This window comes from Pygoscelis adeliae, unplaced genomic scaffold (genome assembly GCF_000699105.1).
Source record: "Pygoscelis adeliae isolate BGI_AS28 unplaced genomic scaffold, ASM69910v1 Scaffold108, whole genome shotgun sequence".
In the NCBI taxonomy this organism is placed as follows: Eukaryota; Metazoa; Chordata; class Aves; order Sphenisciformes; family Spheniscidae; genus Pygoscelis; species Pygoscelis adeliae.
In genome coordinates this window covers 2922237-2946715 of record NW_008825498.1, presented here as the reverse complement: position 1 = coordinate 2946715, position 24479 = coordinate 2922237, and the positions used below count along the sequence as shown (strand labels likewise).

The window sequence follows — 24479 nt, the reverse complement described above, 5'->3', positions numbered from 1 at the left end:
AAGATCTGCTTTATAACTTGTTATTACTTTTAAGTGTTGGGACACGTTTTGTGTCATTCTAGGTGTGATGGAAACCACAGTAAAGCCATAGCTGAAATGAATATAAGGAATACTTATTCACACAGAGCATAATTAGACTGTAGAATTCATTGCCACTGGATAAATGGGTTTTCAGAGCCAGTAGTATATCCGAGCACATGATGGGATATGCCTGTGAGTGCCCAACCTTGGTGTGCAGCACATGAGTGAGTAAGAACTATGTGGTCTGCCGTGCAAGAAAGACTGCTGTCTTCTTTTTTTTTTGAGAACGCCAATTACTTTTTGGAAGGAGATGGCTTTTAAACTGTTTGTTTCCTGGAGTCTGACAGTGGCTTTTAAAATGGATAAAAAGAAATAAAATGTAGGAAATACAAGGGAAAAGTCATGACTTTTTTTTTGTGCCTTTGAAGCACATGATCTGGAGAAAGCCGGGAATGGCTAATAAGATCCCATACGTGCATGTTGTCCCACAGTCACATGGATTGTAACCTCTCTTATAGAGACAGAGTGCTGCTTCAGTCCCTGTGTGAGACAGAGATTTTCATTTAACAGATACAAGAGGTTCTCAAGCTTTTGGCATCAATGGACCACTGTTATTGTTCAAAAAATTTTCAAGGCCATCATCCATCATCATCATCAAGTCTTTAATTTAAAGTACTATTTAACATCATTGCAGTAAATGCAATTTTAAAACCACTATTGTAAGCTGAAGTTGCATTTCAAGGACTAAACACCTATGATAAAGGGTGTTTTACATCCAGGCCAAAACCTGGCTGTAAACCTGACTTGATCTTTGGAATGGACCTGTACTGTAAGATGTGCTGAAGAAACTAAACCCATTTCTTCTTCCGATAAGAAAACACTCGTGTTCCAAAAGAAAAGTGGGATAAGAATTTATACAACCATATCCTGTCTTGACCAAGATCAACCCTGTGAAAAATTAGAATTATAGTAATCCTACATTGAGAGAAACACTGTTATGTTGAATATTGTTTTTGAATACCCAACAAGTGTTTTGTTTAAATAACAAGTGTTTTGTTTGAATAACAAGTACTAGGGTCTTGTACTAGGTCATTTGAAGGTCTTTCATTGATTTAGGTGGTTTTCAGAACAAGTCCCATACCCCACGTAAAACATACTGCCCAAAACCATCCCTGCAAGAAATCCTTCCCTTTGTAGTCCAGTAGAGGAAGTGTCGTTTCCCTTTGCAGTCCAGTTTCTGGCAATCCTGTAAGACAGGTGGGCATGGCTGAGTCACGGCAAAGTTGCCATGGCTTGTTCAGTGTCTTATTTCCAGCACGTCTTCTAGTCTTCAACAGTCTGAGGCTGTTGAATAAGGTAGGAACAAGTATTGTAGCAGCTGAATTAACAGCACATACCTGGCTCAGTATCTGTTTCTTGATAATTTTCTCTTCACCCTCTCATTCATACTTGTCTCCTAAGCCTTTCCACAACTGTTCCCTGAACTTCACACTTAATATCAGCAGAAAAGAAAGATAGGGTGGTTTAAAGAGAGAAGACTGAAAAATGTTCATTGATCTGCCGCTGGTAGTGTTGGCTCCTTAGAGGTGTATGTTCTCTCTCTTGTCCCCCCACTACCTCATATGTCAGTCTTATAAATTCAGCCCCTTGAGAAAAAAGAAGTGAGATTTTGATGGTGTACTGCTAGAGGCAGGAATTTTGGTTAAGAATCTGTATGCAGTACAACTAACATGTAACCCCCCTATTTTAATAGATCCCAGGCATGTTTCAGGTATGTCCAGTATAAGCAGTAACTAAATGGATGCAATTAGATGCAGGGACTGAGCACTCACTAAAATGCCTCAGGAATAAATAACCTATAAATTGTCATAGGCTGCTGCTTCCTACCAGAAATTAATTTCAATGAGCTGGCATAAATTTTGTAGTCAGATACCTGTCTTTATTGACAAAAATATTAATTTTATGTTTTTAGCCCTGACTGGAGTTCCACACAGAATAATAATTTGGATTTTGACAATTCGTGTCTTTTCACCTGATTTGCCAAGCACCGAGTTTACTGCTGAGTATAGCAGACCTACCAGCTTCTTCTCTTTACGCTTTCTTACAAGGTAGAAAGATGAAGAGTTTCTATTCAGCAGAACAGAAAGATGACACCAATTTAAAAGTGGAGGGGGGAGAAAGAAATGCTTTAACATAATATATAATTAACACAGGGTGTCAGTACCAATTTTGTCCCTAAATTGAAAAAATGCTTAACAAGTTTCAAAAGAAGATGCAACTGTTCCATGGATAGTGCTAAAATCCACAGTTATGTTGGATAGGGTAAAATACTTTGAAGGATACATCAACTCATAAGCTTTGGCACTTGACCAACCTTTAATTCATGGCAGGTTGTACTATCTGTTGCATTTTCCTCTAAAGCAAGTAGACTCTGAATATTGAGTTCATCAACCAGTGTTGTGTTTCTCTGAGAAAATTCTGCATTTTCAAATAAAGTCGGCTTCTGTTGTTTGTCATTTTAAACTTTCAAATGTTTGGCACTGAAATGTGAAATCTCCCTGCATTTGTCTGTAGTGTTGGTCACTATTGTGCCTGAGTGTTTTCTTCTTTTTTGTTCTTTTTATTCAAGTGCTGTATTTCTCTGGCCTCTGTCTCTCTCCTTTTTCTTCTACTCTTCACCATATACTTTCTCTTCCTTTTGCTTTACACGCAGAAGAGAGGACCACTGCTAACTGCTATAGAAGAAAGTGTTTCAACTGCTAGACGTTGACAGGAAATGTAATAGTAAGAACTCTCCGCAGAGCAAGGAAGTCATAACTTCCTTCCTTTGGTTTTCCCTCCTCCAAAAAGACTGCCATCTAAAATAGCCACCCACGTCTCTGAGGTTTTGAGGTCCTAAAACACTTCAGTAATTGCTGTGGTTAAAAGTTGAGTTCCATTTAAAGCATAGTTTAACTAATTGCATTGAAGTTTTGAATATTTGCATTACTTTTTTATTATTTTTGATGACTGCTTATGTATCAGAAATTAACTTTTTTCCCTGAGTTTTCTTCTCTTTAACAAGCACAGACTGCTGCTTCTATCTTTAGTGCTTCTGTCATGAATCTGTTTAGTAACCAGCATTGGAGAATAACATAGGCATATCTATATTGAATCAAAAGTACTTTTATATTATAATTTCAGTGTTTTAATGTAGTATATGTAATTTCTAATGTTCTGTAGAAAATTGAGTTATTGAAGTAAGTGAATAAATTATTCAACAAAATAATTTCATATATCTGAACAAAACTTAGGGAAAAAAAGCCAGCAACCCTTCCTCCCTGTTTGTATTTTGACTGAGATGCTGGTTTAGTAGGCTCAGATTTTTACTTTATGATTTTATTGCTTTTATTACTCAAGTCTGAGAAAATACGGTGTTGCGTAGCTTGTGCGCTGCAAGATCTTAATAGGTCAATTAAAGGGAGAGCTAGCCTATAGTATCAGCTTCTTATTTGGATTGCTTGTCTTTTAATAGTTGAAGCTTATGCAGTCTAGGTGATTATTACTGAATTTCTTTTTAGTCTTGAGCAAGGAGATGTTTCACAGAGGGCTAGGAATTGCTTTATTTTTGAGTTCTTAATAATTGAGACTGATACTGCCAAAAGAAAACTGTTTCATTTTAGACTAAAATTGGGAGAGTAGGAGAGGAGGAAACAGAGAAGTGCCAAGTCTTGAGTCCCCAGGGCAAAGCTGTAGAAGACGTTGGAGGAGAATCCTAGCATCTTTCTTCCTGTCCCCTACTGTAAACCTTAGTCTTTCATCTTTTCCTAGTTATGGGCATTTTTTTCCTTCTACTTTCTTTGATATTGCTGATATTTTCTCCCTGTAGTAATTTTCCCCTGAACCTGTGGTATGATTAGTAAAATTGAAAAATCCCCCAAACTATGAGCTATAATGTTAAAAAGTTGAATCAGACATGTCACACACAAAGTTCTTGGACCAGAACTTCAGATGAAACTTCATGCTTGTGAGAGAAATAAACAAAATCTTCTTAGTAAGTTATGAAATAAGTTGTTGGATCAGAGTCAGTGAAATACAGTTTTGAAAAATCAAAATTTCAAGTTGTTTGATTTTTGTAGTATAGCTTGTAGTGTGAAATGAATGAAATTTCCATGGGATCAGAGTAGAGGTACTGAGACTGTAGATACTGGTTTATCACTTTACTCAGTCTAAATATAATTACAATGGCTTTTCTCTTTGATTTGTATGTTTTTATCAAAAGTCATAGAGCAAACGTATATGCATGTATGCACATACGAATGTATGCCATTTGACTTTGCAGTGAAGGGCTAAACAAGCCAGGAAGGTTAGAAGCAGAAGATGACTTCTGTCTCCTGCTGAGCTGTGAAACTGAGAAGGAAGGTGGTTAGATGAGCAAATGAAAGCAGCTTCTTCTGTACAGGGCAGTACACTCATCATCTATGGTGAGAATTATGGGGACGGAGAAGTAAATGCTATTTTATTAGTATCACTCACTATCTTCCAGTTATTTTTCTTTGGAGTAGTTTAAGACAATTTGTTAAATAGGTCAGGATTAATTTCTGCACGTGCTGCATGTATATTTTGCATTTTCTCAGCCATGTATTTAGCCTGTTTAAGAGTATGAAATCTTTAAAGTTCTCTGACTGCTGTCTGGATACGCAGCAGGCAGTTTGCATGTATGGATACATGGAAAAGGTGTACCAAAGTTCAGCAAGCAAAATTTAAGTTGAGAGGGATGCCTTTTGAGCATGTTAGATAATAAAAATAATTAAGGATACTAAAAAGAATTATTTTGCATATTATGTATACAAATATATGTCTCTGTGCGCGTATATAGACACACACACATGTATGAAAGTATCATTATATATAAGCAAAGCTTGAAGATGTGGGTTTACAGAAGAGAAGACTACCTGTATGTAGAGGACTGCCTGTTGTAAGTCCGCACGTCTATGGAAGTCTATGCTATAATGCTCCATTAGAGCTACTGGTGGCCTTGTTTCATTGATGATAGACAGTGGACATCTGCATATTTAGTATGGGACAAAACAATTTTTACCAGACATAGATTTCAGCATGGGAAGTAGGGGGTTGAATCTGTCATTTAGAATCTGATAGATGATTTCTGCCCTCCTGCTATGGATTCAGTCTTTTCTTCTTTTTTTGAAGAAAAGTTATAGAATGTTACAGTAGAGTCCTTGTCTCTGAAATAAAAAAATGTTATTCAAAATACTTTACATGTTCTTTTTTTTATCCTTGAGCCTGTTTTTTCTCACTTCTTACTGTACTTTTCCTTTTTTAGAAGTCTGTCCTTTTGTGATCAAAAAAAATTTTTTTTTAAATAGTGACTAGTAATTACACACACAGAGCAAAAGTTTAAAGTTTTTATTTTGTCTTCTGTAGCCAGAAAGGCTCTTTGTGCACACGGGGGCTAACCATGTCCCTTCACTGTAGCACAGAGCCAGCTGTTCATCTCTTGTCCTGCCTCTATAGCTGAAGGATACACATATTGGATAAAATACACCCATTGTGCAAGTCAGATTGAAGTGGGATTTGAGTGTTGCTTGGCCAATGAAGAGAATGAATTTTATTCTTTCTGTAAGGATAATGATTTTTTACAGAGGTGGACACAATGTCTTGCCATTTCTCCACTGTCGTTGGTCCCACCTCATTTCCCCTTCGAAGTCCGTAAGCATAAAGAGAGAGGTAACTTTCTTGGAGGCATATAAGTGGGTGGAGCAAGAGGGGAGCTCCTCACCAGGGACACTGACTGATACAGTCCCTGGCACATCAGTGACAGCTCCAGGAGAGAACATCCCCTTCCTTCTGTAGAGAAGGATCCCGGCAGGATGTGATTTGGAACTTGCAAATCCTTTGGGTGGCAAATGTCCCTGCCATTGGCCTGGCTGGTGTCAAAGAAAAGGATGGGGCTAAGATGTTCAGGAGACAGTCTCTATACAACGCTGCTCCTCTGCCTGTTTGTAAACAAATACTATCATTTACTAATAATTAAGTGCTCCTAGTTGAAGTAGTAGATGACCTTCTCCAAAGGGACACAAGTAATTGAAGAAAATGTACCGTATGTCTTAGATATTCTGATATGGGGTAGCAAGCTGGAAGAGAGCTAAAGAATAAGGGACAGCTTCATGTCCCTTGTGCAAATTTAAAAATACAGATGAGGGATCAGTGTACAGTCTGTGTGGAGATGTGATTATACCTGCACTGCAACAACATAGCTGATTTGCTGTAAGTTGATAAATACGTGATCTCTGTATGCACACACACACGCAGGGTTTGCGGTACATTCATACCTGTGCTCTGCCCTTGCCCTTGTGCTGCACGTCGTGTGAGGAAGGCCACTTGTGTAACTGCCTGAGTTGTACAGAAGGCTGTGCACTCTTTTTGTAACTCTCCTTTTTTACGTCCCAGTTAGCAAGACCAGTTTGTTCCGCTGGGCATTGGCCCTTCTGTGACTGTAGAGAGGATATCGTTCTGTATGATACAGGACAGAAAATGTCACCCTGATCAAGGATTCAAGAAGTAGTCAATTTGCTGTGAAGTCTCTTTAATACCCAAGAAGTCTTGCTTTGTATGCTGTAATGTTCTCACTGTTAAAAAAAAAACAACCACAAAACAACAAAAAAAAACCAACCCAGCCTCCGAGCTCAGCCTTCTCCTTTTACAGACTCGGCAATGATGCCCTGTAAGTCAGGAAGCTCATTTCTGTAAAAGAGCAGCACATTTGTGTTTCTGGTCTGTTCATTAGTGTGGAGAACACGACCACAGATAGCAACATCATCTCTTCACTCTGCCAGCTTGTTACCTGAATCGTGAACCACAAGCTTTATTCCACAAGATCCAGTTTGAGATTTACATTCATAAAACTTGTTACAGTGCTGGTCCAAAGGAATCACTATTAACACTGAATCATAGATGATACCTGGCGCTTTACGAAAAAACATGGGAAGAAGTTCACTGCCTATAGACACACAAGGTCTAGCGCTTAAGGATCTGGAGAAGGACTAGGGAAATACAGAAATAAATAAGCTTAAGCAGAAGTGAGCTAAAAGCAGAACTTTAAAGGAGAGTTTCCGTGACCCCTCGAAGAGAAGCAGCATATTGCAACGTGCTTCAGCCCTGTACCAGAGTATGCCTTTTCCTTCTTCTAAACAGTTGAGTTTAGAAGCTAATATTACTTTTAGCAAGTTTTGGACTTCATTTTTTAGATCTGTTTCAGAAATAGTGGTTTTCTTAATTGGAGGAACAGACAACTTGTTCTTGGAGGCAGTGTGGGGTTAAAATCCAGATCTCTGTGCTTCAACTACACAGAACAGAGAACTGGGACAAGATAACTGAGAGCTTTAACTCAAAAATGCATGCCTCTTCGAGTTGGTTATCTGTAACTATTTCCCCTCCCTCAGCTGTTTTCTTGGCCTCTCCCTCAGATATTTCTGCCTGTCCTGCAAGGATGCCATATCAACTGACAAGGCAGCCGCTGTACAGCAGCTTTGTGTGCTAAAGCTAAAGAGTCTGCAGCATTTTACCTTAATATGCTGGGCTGTTAATTTTATGTTTGTTTCTATATTAAAAGTGGGAAACTTGCAAAATAAATAAATAAAACCCGTAACTAAATGAGCAGCTGTGTAAGAAGGAGACCGTCTTCTGCACATGTACTTAAGATAACAAAATCTTGCCTGTTTCTCTAGATCTGATACTTTCCTGAAAGCAGTTACAATCAGCTGTTGGAGAAAAGCAAGAAATGAAAATGTTAGAAGCAAAACTTTTTTTTTTTTTTAAATCTATCCATTAAAATAGTTAAAAGCTGTTTTTTAAAAGAAGTTGTACTGGTATCTGTGTCCTTCCCAAGCTAGCATTTACCCCAATTCCCCTGAATTTTATCATGTAGCAGGCTGTTCGTGGCAAAGGATTAAATATGACTTGCTTGTCACTGAATGTGATACATCCCTTCCCTCCCTCTCCACCCTGCAGCAGAAATTATGGAGATTTAATTAGACCAAATCAAAACCAGCTTCCAGAAAACAAATATGATTTAGAATTGTTTTCATAATCATGCAATGGTTTAAATTATGTTTCTTAATTAATCTTTTTAATATAACATATAATACTTGAAAACATTTTAAACCTGATTTTATTGGTCTTTTTGAAGGGCATTAGGACTTTTTAGTCTGATAGACAGTCTGTGGCCTCCAGTAGTGCCTGTAAAAGTTCCTGGACAAAGTCAAGACTCTGAAATGGTAAGTCTTGTTATTATGGAAATGTATTTTTTCACTCACAGTGCTACTATTTTTGTTGGTAGTGTAATCATGTTTACTTTGGGAATCAGATTCTCTCCCTCTCTTTAGCTACTGAGTTTTGTTTTACTGGTTCCAGCAACCTTCTAGGCTAACCTGAAGCCCTCTGGATCAGCAGCATCTTTCCAAAATGATGCAATTAGCCCCTTATTAATCCTCTAGAGCTAGAATGGTAGGATGTCCAGACAAATTATTCCTCCCTTCTCCTTGCAGGAGGAAAGAGATATTAGATAGCATGGAGCTAACTGAGAAATCTATATACAAGGGTATTGTTCCTTGAAGCACTTTTCAGCCTTAGATTCAAAAGCACTTTTCTGAAGATTGACTTCTGAGAGGACAGACTGACTGCTGGAATCAGGTCTCTTACTAGTTAGGATGATTTTGACTGATATTTGTCTCATGTGAAGACAGTCAAAGGATGAACAGAAAAATAATCTACTAGAAAGTAATGAATGTTTCTGTGATTTTAGGGGGTGGGGAGGTATTAAAATTGATTTAAAGTATGTTACTATACATTTTCAAGTCTAAAATAGCATCTTTAATTTTCCTTTAATTAGCTTTTGTATTTGAAAAGGAGTTCTGTCATATCAAGTGTCATTTTGGTAATACAAGATCATTTGGGAAGCTTCTGGGTAACCAAGTGCTTGTGCTGTCCTGCTGTTCTTGTATAGCTGTTCTTTGGGGAAGAAGTTTGTGGTATTAAAAAATTGTGTTAGAGCCTAAGGGAGTCAATGAGGATGCAAATTCTAGAAAAGAAGAAAAAGCTGGAAATAAACAAGTTTCAAAACCAGGGGACATTAAAGGTGGCTGTTACTAGTTATTTCTAAAGTCTGAGAGGCTTTTCTCTGCAGCACAGAGTGTTCTTTGCATTGTGCAGGGGTTTATGTTGAAGAATAAAAAGTTCAGACCTTGGTTATATATAAAACCAAGACTGAAACTGAGTGAAATGGCTGTTCTCTCCTTGACTCTCCCTTTCATCTAGACATTTGGGAAGTCTCAGAGGAATGGATTGTTTCATGCATTAAAATACTGTGGACAACAGAATGGGAATATCCATTGACGGAGCAAAGCTCTTAAATGTTGTTTAGCGTTGTTATGACTCTCATTTGTTCTTAATTTTCTCTATTTTATTAGCAATCTAAAAATGGAGGAAACTTTCCATAATCATGTAATTTGCACTTCTGTCATGGGTTTGAAATACTAACTCATTCCACAGAGGATCAAGACTTGCATTCTACTGCTGCAGGTTTTTGGCTGAGTGGAGTTTTTTCAGTTGAGATACATTTTTCTTGGTACAAACAGTATAGTTTATTCCACTTTATGGAAGCAGTTTTATACATAGGTACGTAAGTAATATTGCCAACGCTGATAATATTGTTGGGAAGAGATCTGTGGAACTGATTTCTTTTGAGCCATATGTACATTCAAATACCTTCTTTAGTGCTGACAGAGGCAAACAGAATTGGAGTTTATGTCTTTTGCTTTTTTTTCCTCCTTATGCAGATTTTTTTTTAATAGGTAGGCAGCTGTCTTTAATAGATTCATATTTCTTTTATTAAATGAAATACTTTATTAACAACAAACATTGCTAGAAGAATATTTTACCATATCTGCAATAAAAATTATTTTCTAGCATTGTCTTTTTTTTCCTGAGAAGCTTTTCTAGTTCGGGACCTCTTTAAGTGGCGATTGATAAAGTTGTTACGTCATGGTACTTTTTAAGGGGGAAAGAAAAATCTGGCATAACACAAAGAGAGCAGTTCTTGTAGCTATTGCGTTCCTGTTCTTCATTATCTCCTTGTGCTGTCCTGGATTTAATTTGGCAGCTTTAAAAGTTTGTCAGCTGTTTACTATCACAAAAACCCACCCACATGCAAAAGTCCCCAAATCTCAGAAAAGTTACGGATGTTTAAAAAAAAAAAAAGACTAATCAGGGCACTCCTACCACCTAATAAAAAAATGCAAAAAACAACAACAAGCACCTTGAAATAGTCAAAGTGCTTGCCAAGTGTGCCAAATCATGAGATGTTTTTGTGATGAGGATCAATGTCAGATTATGGAAAGAATGATACACACAAGCTGATTTCACTTATGACTTGTGAATGTCGGTTTATTAACTCAACTTCTACTTCAGAGTCGTCGTTATTAACCATATAATTTTGTTTTCCCGTCCCTCTTAAAATGTTAATTGTGTGGTTCATTTTGGCTATTATTATAAAACCTGACTGGCCAAATTAAAGTGCCTTTTTTAAGGTCACATTTCTTTTCCTTACTTTTTAATAGATGACAACTAATCTTCCTCCTCCCAGCTTCTGTTATATTCTTACTGTTCAGTCTGGTGAAATACATGTGGAAGTGGATGAGGAGGAACAGATTTCTAATTTGTACCAGCCACCAGCTGTTCATGGGCTAAAGGAAATTCTTCAGGTAATCTGCTTTACAAGTCAGATAACAAATACTTTGTACCACTTGATTTCTGGTATCACATTTGTCTCATTCCCTGTTTTTGTACTATTTTCAGATCGATGGTTGTAATGAACGTTGTAGCTTTTGGGCGCGAGTGCTATATCTAAGGCTGCAGGTAATCTTTTCACTTAGCAATGAATTCAACATAAAATCAACACGATGTTTATGTGAAGAAGCCAGCGTTTACCTTGTTTAGGGGCAAACTCAAAACCTTCCTGGATTATCTTCAAGAGTTATATGAGCAGAATTATCACCAGGTCTAAAATGCTTGTGAATGGGTAAAATGAACTGCATCTCCAGTTTCAATACCATCCAGTCTAAAAAGTGAATTATTTCTGAATAAATTGCTATCTAACCAGAGGTAATATTTCACCCTGGTAAGGGAGTTTGCAGGAAGTTTGCTGAGACTCGGTTTATAGCTAAATGCTGTCCTTAGATACATAGCAAAAAGTTCCCAGTCAGTTGGGTGTCTGGGAATAGAACTTAACAGATGATGGTTATATAAAAATACGGTTTTGCTCTTTGCATGCAAGTGTGTGGACTATTTTTGTTGACTTCAATAGAAGCCCCTCAGGCAAATTTGGCTTTTATGGTCCAGTTAGTAGAAAGGAGGAACTCTTAGGTAAATACATCTGCCATCCATACTGTGTTGGAAAGCTTATAATTATGTTTTATTTATTTGTTTCTGAATGGCGCTACAATTTTCTTCCAAAATGTTGCTAACTCCCTCAGTAGTTAAAGGAAATTTTTGTTGCCGATTTATTTATTTTTTCCTGGTGACTGGATCCTCAGTACAGCCAGCGCCGAATTCTGGTGGAGACTAATTTGCAATTGTCCATCAGCTCCACAAGAAACAAAGTGTGAATCAAAGCATATGAACCAAAGACAAAGAAATTCCAGAACAGCCAGCAAAATAGCTGGAGATGCTTTCCCCCAGTGTGAGACATAAATTTAATTTAGGTCTTGCCCTTTTGCCTCAAAAGCCGATGAGTTATGATTTGATTTTTAGGCAGGGAGTACTTTTAACTCCCGAGATGAGGGGTATCTCTTGTGTTTTCTCCATGCTAAGTGAGAATTTAACAGCGCATTTGCAAACTTGAAATTAGGGCTAGCTTGATGGGATCTTTGGGGTGCTAACAGAAGGATGGACACATACATGCGTAAACTTCTATTTCCAAGAAACCTGTTCTGTTAAAAAATAAAATAAAATTACAGACTAGTGGTATCCTAGCCAAACATTTTTGTATTCGGGAATGTCTACATCTGAGATGCTGTGGGTCAACAGTATTCTTGTGTAGAAGCACTGTATCACTAAATTAGAGAAAAGATGGAGCATGCAGGAACAAGAATGGAAGCTTGTCTAGCAGAAAAAAAGGTCGATGATTTCTTCTTGCTACTAGGAGGTTTATTAGCTGTTTTTTTAATGGCTATTCACTTACTGAACTGTAAGCACTAAATTTTCATAAGTGAGCAACAGGAGTGCTCATAAATTTTTTCAAATTAATGTTGGAAAAGCAATAGAAGATATTCTTCTTCTGCATAACTTCTGGATAACTGCTCTAGGAATGTAAAGGTATTTACCTGCTGTTAGTGTATCGCTTGCCTAATCCTCCCAGAAGAAGGTCCCGAACAGCAGCTTGTTTACTGCAGTTGCCTTTGCCAAGAGGACATATCCTTCACATGCAAAATCATCAAGTCATAGTAAGTGAGGAAGGGACTATGATTTGGTTTATTTTGCACATTTATTATTATTAGATAATCTGCTACATGAGCTAATTCAAATGTACTTTAAAAAATAGTATTAATTCTATGTAGCTGCAGTATTCTGAGATACTTCATTTGTGTGAAGGAGGAATGGAAATATGCTTTTATTATTACTCAGAATCCGTACTGTGGTACAGAAGGAATATGAGGAAATATATTCCATCTGTGGTTAAGGAGCTGTCCTTCCTTATAACTCAATCCTGCTGCTATTTGTCTGTTGTGTCCTCTCTGTTCAGAACAAATTGTCACACATAGCTAGATGATGATTTTATACTAACTTGTGATTTTTGCTGTTATTATTATTTACTTTTTGGATTATTCTTCTGAAAGCCAGCTTTTAATGTGTTAGTAATTCTCATGGGACAGCTGTAAAAATTCTTTCTTTGAAGATGTCCTAATGCTATCTATGCAGAGGAGGTACTCAAATGTATGTAGTTAGTAGAAACGATGTTAATGCAGTAGGCAGCATATGTTGTATTAAGGCAAAACCGTAATATCTGAGTTATTAATTTTCCCAGTCATTATTTACAACTACTGCATTTGTTCTAAGGACTGCTAGCATGAGTAAAAAGCTAATTTTAGTGTGGTTAACCGTTTCAAGGATTGAATTCAACCAAAGACAAAAAGTTGGGGTTCTCATTGCATTACCTTATACTAGAGACATGCAACTTTGAGAATAAAATATTTGTGATATGTGTCTCTCCAATCATTGCAGTATTTTGATTTCATTTAAATGTTTTAAGTATGAATTTTTAATCGGCAGACTAATTAAAAATAGTAACAAAAATTTTTAAATTAAGAAAGTAATTTCATTTCAGTTAAATATTTTAAAGTATTAGAATCTTAAAAATGGCAAGTTGTTTGGACTGGTAAATGTGAAATATGTTTTGTTACTAAACCCATTTTTTCTAAAGCATGGGAAAATTTACATACGCAAACAGGTATTATAAAAGTTGTGTTTAAAAAAAAAAGAAGAAAAGCATGAATCATCAAATTGTAACCCATCTGATTTTGTTAGAGACCCTGGAATAAGCACTGATGTGTATGTAATGTCTGTCTAGTCTCTCTTGTTCATCATCCCAGTGTGAAAAATTTTTTAAACTTTACTGATTTTGTGATAATTATTTTCAGATATGAAGCCTGAGATGAAATATAGGTATTTTGTTTGTGACATCAGCAGTTGTAATAGACCTTGATTTAGGCACACCAGAATATTTTTATACATTTCTTAGGCAGAAAACTTACATTGTCATTGCGGATTCCTATGTTTCTTACTTATGAGTTATCTACTTTCCTCTTTCTATGCATCATTCAAATATTTGGAGATGTTTGTTCAACAGAAAGAAAAACCTCCAGCTTTGTAGCTTACAGTAGCTATTAGCCAAGGACTGGCCAGTAGCTATTAGCGAAGGACTGGTGCTCTTGGGAATCAGATAACAGTACATGGAAAATTTGCTCACGCAGGAATAATATTAGTAGCAGTGTTAGCCTTTCTTTTTTTAAGGCAAAAATTACATAAGCCTTTGTTCATAAAAACAGGCAAGTAACTTTATATATATATTTGTATATATAAAAAAGTATATATATGATATAATTTTTAAAATATAAAATATATTTTAAAATCCCTAATACAGTCCAAGTGTGTCACGATAAGGTGTGATAATTGATAGAGGTAAAGCCAAGATTCCAGTGGGTCAACCTTGGAAAGTTAATTTAAGGTAGAGATGTTTGTATCTGCAGTAAGGAATAATGAAAAATTCCAATAAAGCTTTGATTCACTGTCCTGTACGAGCCCTAAATGTAATAATTTCTGTCAGTTTTATTAGTTATTTAAATATGAGGATGTTATTTTAGTCTTTCCTTCTACTAAAAACTAACAACTGCATTCCAAATTGTATCTGGGTTTTTTTTTTAATAACAGACAAAACACAGTGTTCCTATAAATCAAAGAGAGATTGGGTTGTTTGTGACTGACTCCACATTGCAAAATGTGGTTCATATAATTCCAAAAGTTGTTGCTGTGTCAGTTGCTGCATCGTGTGTTCTCAGTACGGAAATCACAGAAGCCCTCAGTGTTGCCTCGCGACTCGTCTTCTTCAAGGATGCGCTGTGGGGAAATGGTAAGCTTTACGCGTGGTTTTGAAGCAGTTGGAATCAAACTGAAATAGCATCCTAATCTCTGACGCTGCAATACGTGACCTACGGAGACTTTCATTCTCAGATGAAGACGAGACATTGCAAGTTTGGGATGAGAAGGTTGAAAGGAGTTGTAATTAGAGCTTTCTCACAAGGTTTCTTTTTTACATTTTTGGCTTGATCTCCAAAGTAAATGAGAAATTTAGTGATCTTGCCGTACATTCACCAATATTTCTGTCAGTCTTCCCTGATGGCTGTTGAATCTAATGACCAGTGTCAATCAAATTTGCTAGCTGACAGAAGACTCAAAAATACTAAGAAACTTGGTTTCATTTGTTTTGATATTCTTGCAGAAACTTGTTTTATTGACCTTACCTACCTCTAAAAGGAGCAAGAGGGTGAATCTAGAGACACGTGTGTGCCTAGATACAGAAATTTTACAAACTCTCCTATACCATCTTAGCTGTGAGCCTTCGCCACCATACAGATCATGTAATGATGGTAGTTCACTTTACATTCATTTTTAGTCGCTCTTTTTTGAGGTTCAGGTATGGTTCTGTATGGTGCCTGCATGTGTAGTTCACAGCTCACGCCTTCAGTCACTTCCAAAATGTAAGTGGACTGGAAGCACCAACCTGTGTAAATGGCTGTGTGTCTCAAAGCAAAAATCTCTGCTTTGGAGAATAAAGCATTGCATGCACCTACTCTTTGTAATCTTTGAAACAAAGTAAGACCACCTGAAGGGATGGCCAAGCTTATTACCAGGGAATAGACAGTAATGTTGTGTTTGCAGGGAGCATGGTGCGATGCAGTCAGAGTGGAATCGGACTCTCTTCTGCCATGTTTGAATTTTTGAAACATCTTTTTTTCCCTGGGAGTCGCAAAGTGTAATGAGAGCGTGGTGCATGTATCGCTGAAAGCAAAACATTTTGTCATTGAGAAAACCTGATGGAGTCTATCCATCTGTTTAGTAGCTGGCAGAGATCGTTGTCTTTATTGGCCATGACAATTAACATGGTCACCTTTTTCCTTGTTACTGTACTGAGTTGAAATGTCTTTGTTGGCAGGTAGGATTATTTGTGTTGAACGTACTGTTCTCTTATTACAAAAGCCTCTTTTGTACTCGGCTGCCGGTGCTGACCTCAGTGAGCTGACTGGCCCTGTCAGACTCGATGAGCTGGATTCTACAACACAGGCCAACTCCGTTTGTGCTGTAAGAGGTTTGTATGGCCTTTCCTGAAATGAATGCTGTTAATTATTTGTGCTCACTTTAATCTTTAAGGTCCTCATATTGATTTCTCACGCAAACAGCGTGGAGGGATAAAGAAGCACAGTATTGCTGTGAGTCATTAGGATATTTAAGTTTTTATACTTGTCTGTGGGCTCTGTTTGCCTTTTGCTGGCCAAGCTCTGCTCCCACTCACTCATACCCCAGAATTAATGTTTGATGCACAGTCTGTTTTATTATATTCCTTCCTTCGCTGCCTTCTTTCAGGAGCCTTCTGTTCACACCATCCTTGTTGATGTTGGCAACAGTAAGGTATACCAATATTTTTTAGGCAGATGGATAAGATATGCTAGCCAGATCCTGAATGGTAGGGGTTAGTGTCCGATTTCCCTGGAGCTTTGCTGCAATGGGGCAATTTAACATTTCACCATAGTCATCTAGCATAACTTGGCCAATATTTGCTCACCAGCCACTTTGGATCATTGCTTTGTCTAATAGTTCAGTCCTACCACTAACCATGCAGAAACATTTCTTGCAATGTATTTTCTAACATTTCCTAATCATGCAGAAACATTTTCTACTGTGTATTTTCTAATGTTTTGTCCAGTCAGCTTCTTAAACCTCCTAGTTGTAGAGTGTCTATAGGGAAAAGTCCTTAAAAGCCCAATAACTCTTGGCTTTTAAAGACAATTTCCTTTCCTAATTTAACTCTTAATGATTCCACTAGCCCTTGTAGAAAATTCTTGATACTGTTTTACATTTACACCTTCAAGTATTCACTGGAGCATTTTAAATGAGCTTTAAAATAACAGCAAACAATGGTTACAAATGAATCCTTCCAGCTATAACGTGACGCACTGAAAAGACAGTTTGAAACCACGCAAAGCTGTTACTAAGCATACCTTCTCTTATGGTAGAGCCACAAGTTAGCAATGCCTCTGTGATTAATAAATGAGCACCTTGCAGTGACAAATCTTGAACTCTAGCAATGCATAATGAAAAACAAGCACAACTAGAGGCACTTCACTCAAAGCCTTGGTTGTTACGTACATCTCACATCGATATTGTGAGTTACTTGAAAGATATTTCTGTCACTGGGTGTGAAATACTTTTTGGCGTTTTTTTTTTAATGTCTCCAATAGTTATGCTAAGAATTATCACTTCTCCACTCCTAATTTTATAACTAAGTATGAGAAGTGCCTGTCTTCTTTTGTCCCATTGACAGTGTACGTAGTGGGATAAAGCAAACATTTCTCTGTCCTTTCTTTTTCCAATAGAACAAAGAAAATACACCTTTGTGATCTATTGTGTAAACAAGTACTTACTTTACACACATGGGAGGTGTCACACTGGGTATGTTCTGTATTACAGATGGAAGAATGACAAAAGGAGAAATTAATCCTACAACCTTGTCTTGCTTCATCTGAAATTTGTCCAGGGCAGCTGTTATCAGTATGTTCCCACACATTTGTACCAATGTAGAATATAAAGTGTCTTCTTTATACCTATGCTAATGCTATATATAGATGATAACTCTCACTTTTATGTGTAACTAAAATTATTTAATTTTAGCATTTAAGATATATATCCAGTGTTTTGGAATTTGGTTAGTTATTGCCTACATCTTTCTACTGAAGAAGTGAAACTAATAGCACCAGCCCTACTTTGTTGGTGGGAGCATAGGTATTTGATGGAGTAACCCATGAAGAAAAATTTATCACCTCTAAAATTCACTCACTGTCTCTTGTTTCTTAACTCAGAGAGTTGTTAGTCTGGCTTTCAAAGAGAAGCAGTATTACCTCGTTCATTCTTATTCTTTGTGCCCTCCTTTCACTTCCTGTACTTTTGGTCACCTACATATGCTGTACGTGGGCCTCCTCTCACCTAACACTCAAAAAGGCTGCAAAAGCTTTACTCTACCCCTTCTTGAAGTAGTGCTCCTTCCTGCTCCTTTGCAGTCATGGCTGCTCCTCCTGGCTCTCAGGCTCAACCTCCCCTAGAAAAACTTCTTGTTTAACCAGTGAAAAATGTAGGTGGTCGTTCAAGTCCCCATCCGCAGATACAGCAATTGGTCACCGTGTCAGAGCTTCCAGGAGTGCCGGGATTGGGGAGGGACACGTGCCATGCTGCCTGATGGGTTTTAGGTAGATCAGTCATTTTTTGGAAGGTGTATAAATAGGATAAGTTAGGTTGGAAGGAACCTCTGAAGTTCCTCCAGTCCTAACTCCTGCTCAAAGCTGAGCCCTGAGCAACCTGGTACAACTCTACAGCTGGCCCAGCTTTAAAAAGGACATTGTTGCAATCCAAGAGATCCAAGTTTGTCAGAAATCCTTGTTTCAGAGAGGTCCAGTCATATCAGCTCTGGGATGGAGTGTGTTGCTCTTCAACAGATGAGTGAAAATCTGTGGTTGCTTTCTACTGGAAAGTTTATTCTTCCTTTAAGGATGAGTCTGTGGTTCTCACCTGTGAGCTCAGGGTTAACAGATTTATTTTCTTATCACTATGCATTGCAAAGTAATTTCTAACCTCTTTTTGCTGTATAGTAGTAGTCAGGATGACTTAAATGTTGGCAGTTCATACTGCACAGAACTGTTTTTCCTCTTAACCATGCTTATGAGCAAATTCTAGTTAGTCCATACCACATATGTTATGTGGGAATATTACTTGATTAATGATATTTGCCTAGTATATGACTCACGGTGATTGAATTGTGACATTGGACATTTTCATATCCAATTCCCTTACTCAGAAGTAGGGTTTTTTCCAGTTTCCCTCTTAACAGTATGAACAAAATGGGGTCAATCAGCTTACCTAGGTTTCTCTTTTTGATTGAACTTTTTCCCTTCCTGTCCATTAATCAGGGTAACCGATTGGGAAAAAAACCCCCACATTCATTTTCTGAATGTTTCAACCAGAGTGTTACTTTTAATCCTCAGCCCTTCTTTGCATTCCTCATCAGAGACCTGTTTTTCCAGGTGTTGTCCTATTATCAGTCTCTTCTTAATGATGTCAGCCACAACCCATAAAAATAGACTAGAGGTAAAAATCGAATTTTGGCTATGTGCGTTTCCATTTAAAAGAAGGATCTCAGAAAAATATCCAAAAGGTTTGTGAACATCAAGCAAAATCTAGGGTCTTGACAAAGATGTGCAGCAGTTCAGCAGCTTAAACTTGAGAAATCACTTTGCATGCAGGATGCACAAGACTGACGCTAGATTATTAGATCTGTTGCCGCCTTCAGTTGTGTTTGCTCTGCCTTCAGTGATCTCTGATGGTTTTCTCGAGGGAACTCTATGTTGTCATCAAAATAAATATCTCCACTAGACATAATCTCGTCAGCATGATCCTGATTCATTTTCTTCACATGTACTTGTATTAGTCGTGCACTGGCATCCTGCAGTTGCAATATGGCACACAATCGGGGGAAAGTTAAAAGGCTTAAAGAGAAACAGATTTGTCAGAAAAGGGGATTTTGTTTGGTTTTGTTTTGTTTTTAAAATGATTTTTTAATGAAAAAGCAAACATTCAGCAAACTAATTGGATACTTTTCTTTTCCATGAACAAGGGAAACATGCCCATGCTGTGGCAGAAGGCATTCTACCTTTAGTAGCAAGTGCTGATGGAAACTCCCAGTTTATCACAAAAACTGAAGAATCAAAATTATTCCTGTAACAGTCCAAGGGGTTAAATGCACAGAATTGCTTATTCTGTCAGTGAAATCCATGTTGTTTTGTTATATGCGTAGAAATTGGGTCATAAATGTTGTATTTGAGAAGTACCTTTCCTGATCTTCAGACTTGCTGTCCTTTGAATTCCCAAAGAAAATTACGGTTTTGTTGTTTATGTGTAGCTCCCTCCTTCCTGTCAGTCCTTGTCCCAGGAGAACCAGGAAAGCAAGGGATTAACGCCCTGTCTTACAGACCAGACAGTGTAAATGCTCCCTGGTCTCCAAGGGTTTCTTTTATTGAATGTGGTATAAAACTCTGAGATTCTTGCTCAATAGAAGCTGGAATTTTCAGTCTATACTTCTGTTGTACCAGTGAGGGTTTATTTTAGTGTAATTTCATTCTTACAGGTAATCCACTTTGTATGCTTCAAAATACTTAGAAGTATTTTCTCCATAAATAATGCTCATGATTTCAGCATATCGTTACCATAAAACATAATACACTCTTTATGGGCTTCTCATAAAAGTCTGAATATATTTTTTCTTGCCAAAAGTAGCAAGGCCCTTTGTATTAGTCCAAAGTATCTTTGGCATTCCCTTCCTAGGCACACACTTAAATCTGTGGGCCAGATCTAATCTCTGTTAAATCAGTATAAATGAAGAATAACTCCGTTGTAATGGAATTTAACCTGCATCGTTGTTTTTGAAAGGGATCAGTCATCTCATTGGTTTGTGTTTCCTAAATATTGATATCAGGCTATCTGACCTGATGATTTTTATAGCTATTTATTGCCAAGGAAACATCAGAGGACCAGAAAGGAAACAAACAAACAAAAACAAATCAGAAAAACAATAAAACCCAAACCAAAAGAAGTGAACCTTTTTGGAAAATTAATCGTCAATTATCTACCTTCTGGTATTTTTAGAAGGTAACACACTTTGGCATACTGTCATCCCTTGTTGGAGGGACGAAGGAGAAAGAGAGTGAGATTGTTGGAAGGGCTGATGCTTGCTCCGACAAGTCTTATTCTTAAGCTGAGAGTCAGAAAGGATCAAACCTGCTGTGAAGCCAGAAGTGACTATGTTTGCTAGCTTACTGTTAGTATTTTGTAAGAATTTCATCTTTTGCAGGTACTGTTGTTGGAGTTAATGAGAGCACTGCTTTCTCCTGGCCTACATGCAACCGATGTGGCAATGGAAAGTTGGAACTGTGTCCCCAGGACAGGTGAGAGTCAGCATGCTCCGGAGCACCCCAGGTGCTTTGCAGATGTAGCCATAACAGCAATAGGTGATGCAATGATTCCTGCAGGCACAGGCTGCACTTTGTTCCTTCCTAGAACTAAGACGTAGTATTTTTACTGCTGATGAACTGATAAAACCTGCAAGGTTAGATTAATTTATTAAGAAAGATACAAGTAGATATGAAATGGTTTGCATTTGCAGTTACCACATTTTTTTTCAAACTAATCCTAAAGCATTGCTTATAAAGATTTCATAGCCCACTCCATTATAATATTAGTTTTAATAAACTTCCACATAAATCACAGGTCTGATTTTAAGCTCCTTTAAAAGTAGCTTCTTGTGTTTGTGTACCCTACCTTGCTACCCTGTGTACCACCAGTTCACCTCATTTTTATCTTGAACTGGGATCTTTGCTGTAATTTATGTAAGTGTGAAAGAGTTGCATTTCAGACCTATTAAATTTATAACCTTTCTAAAAAGGATGTTGAATAATTCTGGGAGTATGACTGTCCCGCATGTGAAGACTGATCCTACAGGACCTGTTACTACCCGAAATGCTAAACCTGCGTCACACTGGCATGCTCTTGGAAAGCCTCCCCCTCGGCTGCTTAGCCAGCTTGCTCTTGGAGAGTCTGAGATACCTGATGGGATAAAAACACGAGAGGATAAGAGAGTCGTCAGAGTGTAAAAAGAAGGAAAGGGGGGGTTCTTTCTACTGGAAAAGCTTACAAAAAGCATAAGGAGAGGTTGGGTGGGTTTCATCCCATTGAAATAGGTAACATTTTCCTAAACATGAGAAGCTTTACCGCTTATGCTTTGTTATGTATAGCCGCCGGGGGAAAAAGGCTGAAAATAAAAAAAGAGTTGTCCTATATTATACTATCATGCAAAAAATAAGGATGTGTGTACGTTGACATAGTAGTGTAGTTCAATAAAAAAAAAATCTCTACTGTGAAGGACACTTTTGTGTCATTTGGAGAACAACATAGCATCAATATTTGTTTAAGATGTTATTCCAACAAGCACTTATAGCTGAGCTTAATTTCATGCATATGACTTAAGCGTGTGCTGAAAACGTGAACGTTTGCTGAACAAGGGCCTAAATCAATAAGTCACTTGGGCCAAATCTATACTGTAAATTTTCTTTTGCAGTAACTTTTAGAAGGTTATGAGATTAATATTTGCTTAAGTGGGGTGACTATAAATAGCAACCTCCCCCCATGTTGCCAAAACTTATAAAAGGAAGATCCTTTTGCTAGAAGAGTTTAGGTCCTCCAAGAGAGTTACTCAGCTCTACCAACAGAAGAGCTCTATTTGCTATTATCAACTGAATTTCTACCAGGGCTTTCCTACTAAAATCTACCAGCAAAGTATTTTAGAAAATAAGCTAGCTGGTTTTTTGTGTGTTTTGATTTACGACTGATAGCTTTTCCATTTCTCTATGTTTTTCCATCATTATTTGTGTGTTTCAGAGCGTTGCTATATTGCAGCCAGTGCTCTGAAGTTGTCATTTCACCGGTTTTGAAAATGCAGCTGGAAGTCTTCTTGAGTTGTCCATCCCGATCTCAAAGTACAGTAAAAGTAAAGGTATGGCACGAAATGAGCTTCGGTGTTACTGAGTATAGTGAGGATCGATACGTAGAAACGTAGGTACTCTAAGCCACACTTTTATAAACAGCTCTGTCAGAAGAAAAATTAAAAGATGTAAGAGTATCCCATAATTTAATCTGATACTAAACTTGTGTTTCATTGGACTAAGAACCCAGTTCCCAGATCTTGCTCAAGTAATACAGTATTTGAGCTCACCCTGAGGTCTGCAAACTGTTTTATGGTCCAGCTGAAGGGCTTTGTTGGGTTGGGCCTTACCTCAGTCTCCACAGCCTAAAAGGAACGTGTGTTTTTAGACTCCCATTCTGAACATCTTTTGTGTCACCTCTCCTCTGCTTTCTTGGCCAGAGAAACAAAACCATTCTATATTAAAATGATAAACCTTTGTTCAGCGTGACTGTTTTAACCTGTGAACAGAACATCGTTGCATAGATAAGATTTTTGTCATGAACAAAACCTGTTAATTTTCTCATTCCAGCTGTTACAGAGGACAATCTCTTCTCTCCTGATGTCCTCCGCCAATGAGGATGGGGTAGGTATAACGGATGTTGACCAAAGAAGGTTAAACTACATAACTTACAGCAGAGGCAGAGTACAGGAGACGTGAGTCAGGTGGGAAGATACTCGAATCATAGGAATGGAAGGGACTCCTGGAGGTCATCGTCTGACCTACCACTCACACTGGGCTACTGCCAATGCATGGGCAGGTCAGCCGTGACTTTGGCTGGCAGGGTCTTGAAAACCTCCAGGGATGGAGATTCTGCTTTTCCAGGCAGCTCGTTTCAGAACTGCGCTAGGAGGGGTAGGAGATTTCACTAGAAATAATGATTTTTTTGTGTGTGTCCAGCTTGGGATTTGAGTGGGCTGGACCCTTTGGCAAGCCCACCTTCTACCTGCTGATGCCCTGCTTATTGCACAACTATCGTCAGGCTGACACCCTCCTATTTAGAAGAGGGATGCCACAGATGGGATGCGTAGACAGCTTTAGCTCAGCTGCGGATCTGCAGGGCTATCTGCACATAGCACTACGTCCAGACATTCGGAGCTGCGACGAGCAGTGCTGGGCTTTACTCCATTTTCTGGCTGAGGATCCAAAGACAGCAAAGATACAGTCAGCGCATCCCACCTTTTCAGGATGGTCTTCTAAACCCTATAAACCACAGCTACTTTCTAGTAGCACAACCGTGAAATTACTGGCAGGCGGCAATAGTAGAGAAATTTGCAAAACCTGTGCAAGATAACACTTTATAGTTGTATGAATGAAACATGCGTAAGCCACGGGGATCCATGGGCTAAAGTACAGTTTATGTAATCGTGAAGTAGTTATTCCTTTAATCTGAGCTATCAGAAGAACCCTGACATTTGGCACAGTGACCCAGATTTATCGCAGGTGAGGGAGGCACCCAGGTAGGTGCCTGGCTGGCATTGGCTGCCGGATGGTCAGCAGCGAAGGAGCGGCACCTTCAGAGGGTGATTAAGTCTGGTTAGGATCCCGAGATCCCCCCCTCTCCATTGCACGTGGAAGGGAGCAAAGGTCAGCTCGTTGTCTTGTTTAATCATCCCAGTTAAGTATCTTCAGTTAGGTGACACGTATTGGGGTCATTTTGCTTTCCCTATCTTATACGGTCTTCTAGCATTTTGCTATGACGTGCTCCGTGGTTTTAATGGGGTTTATGGATAATTTTTAAAGTGGAACATGTCGCTGAAATTGTAAATGATTTTTCTTATGCTGGAGGGTGTATATTTCATTTAAGCAAAGAGATACAAGAAATTTCCAAAATATGTTTGCTCTTTTAATAGCAGTTAAGTCTTGCTTAGCTTTACAGGATGTGTCTGGTTTGGTTACAGACTGACAAAACTTAGTTCTTTTTCGCGTTATTAGAATTCAAACAACTTCTTTTTCATGTTTCAATTTTTATAATGCTAGTATTTAGAAGTCTGGCAACTTAGAAACATTTTTTTTCCCTAGCTGAAATGCAGGGATAATTTTCTCCTTTTTTTTATAAGCATTTCC

The 24479-nt window shown here is 38.0% G+C and overlaps 1 protein-coding gene across 1 annotated transcript in view; it reads left to right on the top strand.

The window, feature by feature from the left end:
• Positions 1-24479, top strand: part of SPIDR (scaffolding protein involved in DNA repair) — a 199800-nt gene that overhangs the window by 173501 nt on the left and 1820 nt on the right. Inside the window, exons 12-19 of the mRNA XM_009331471.1 lie at positions 8210-8297; positions 10638-10781; positions 10876-10935; positions 14506-14704; positions 15788-15940; positions 20747-20840; positions 22330-22444; positions 22944-22997. Coding sequence (XP_009329746.1) covers positions 8210-8297; positions 10638-10781; positions 10876-10935; positions 14506-14704; positions 15788-15940; positions 20747-20840; positions 22330-22444; positions 22944-22997 — 907 coding nt within the window. The remainder of the gene's footprint in view (positions 1-8209; positions 8298-10637; positions 10782-10875; positions 10936-14505; positions 14705-15787; positions 15941-20746; positions 20841-22329; positions 22445-22943; positions 22998-24479) is intronic.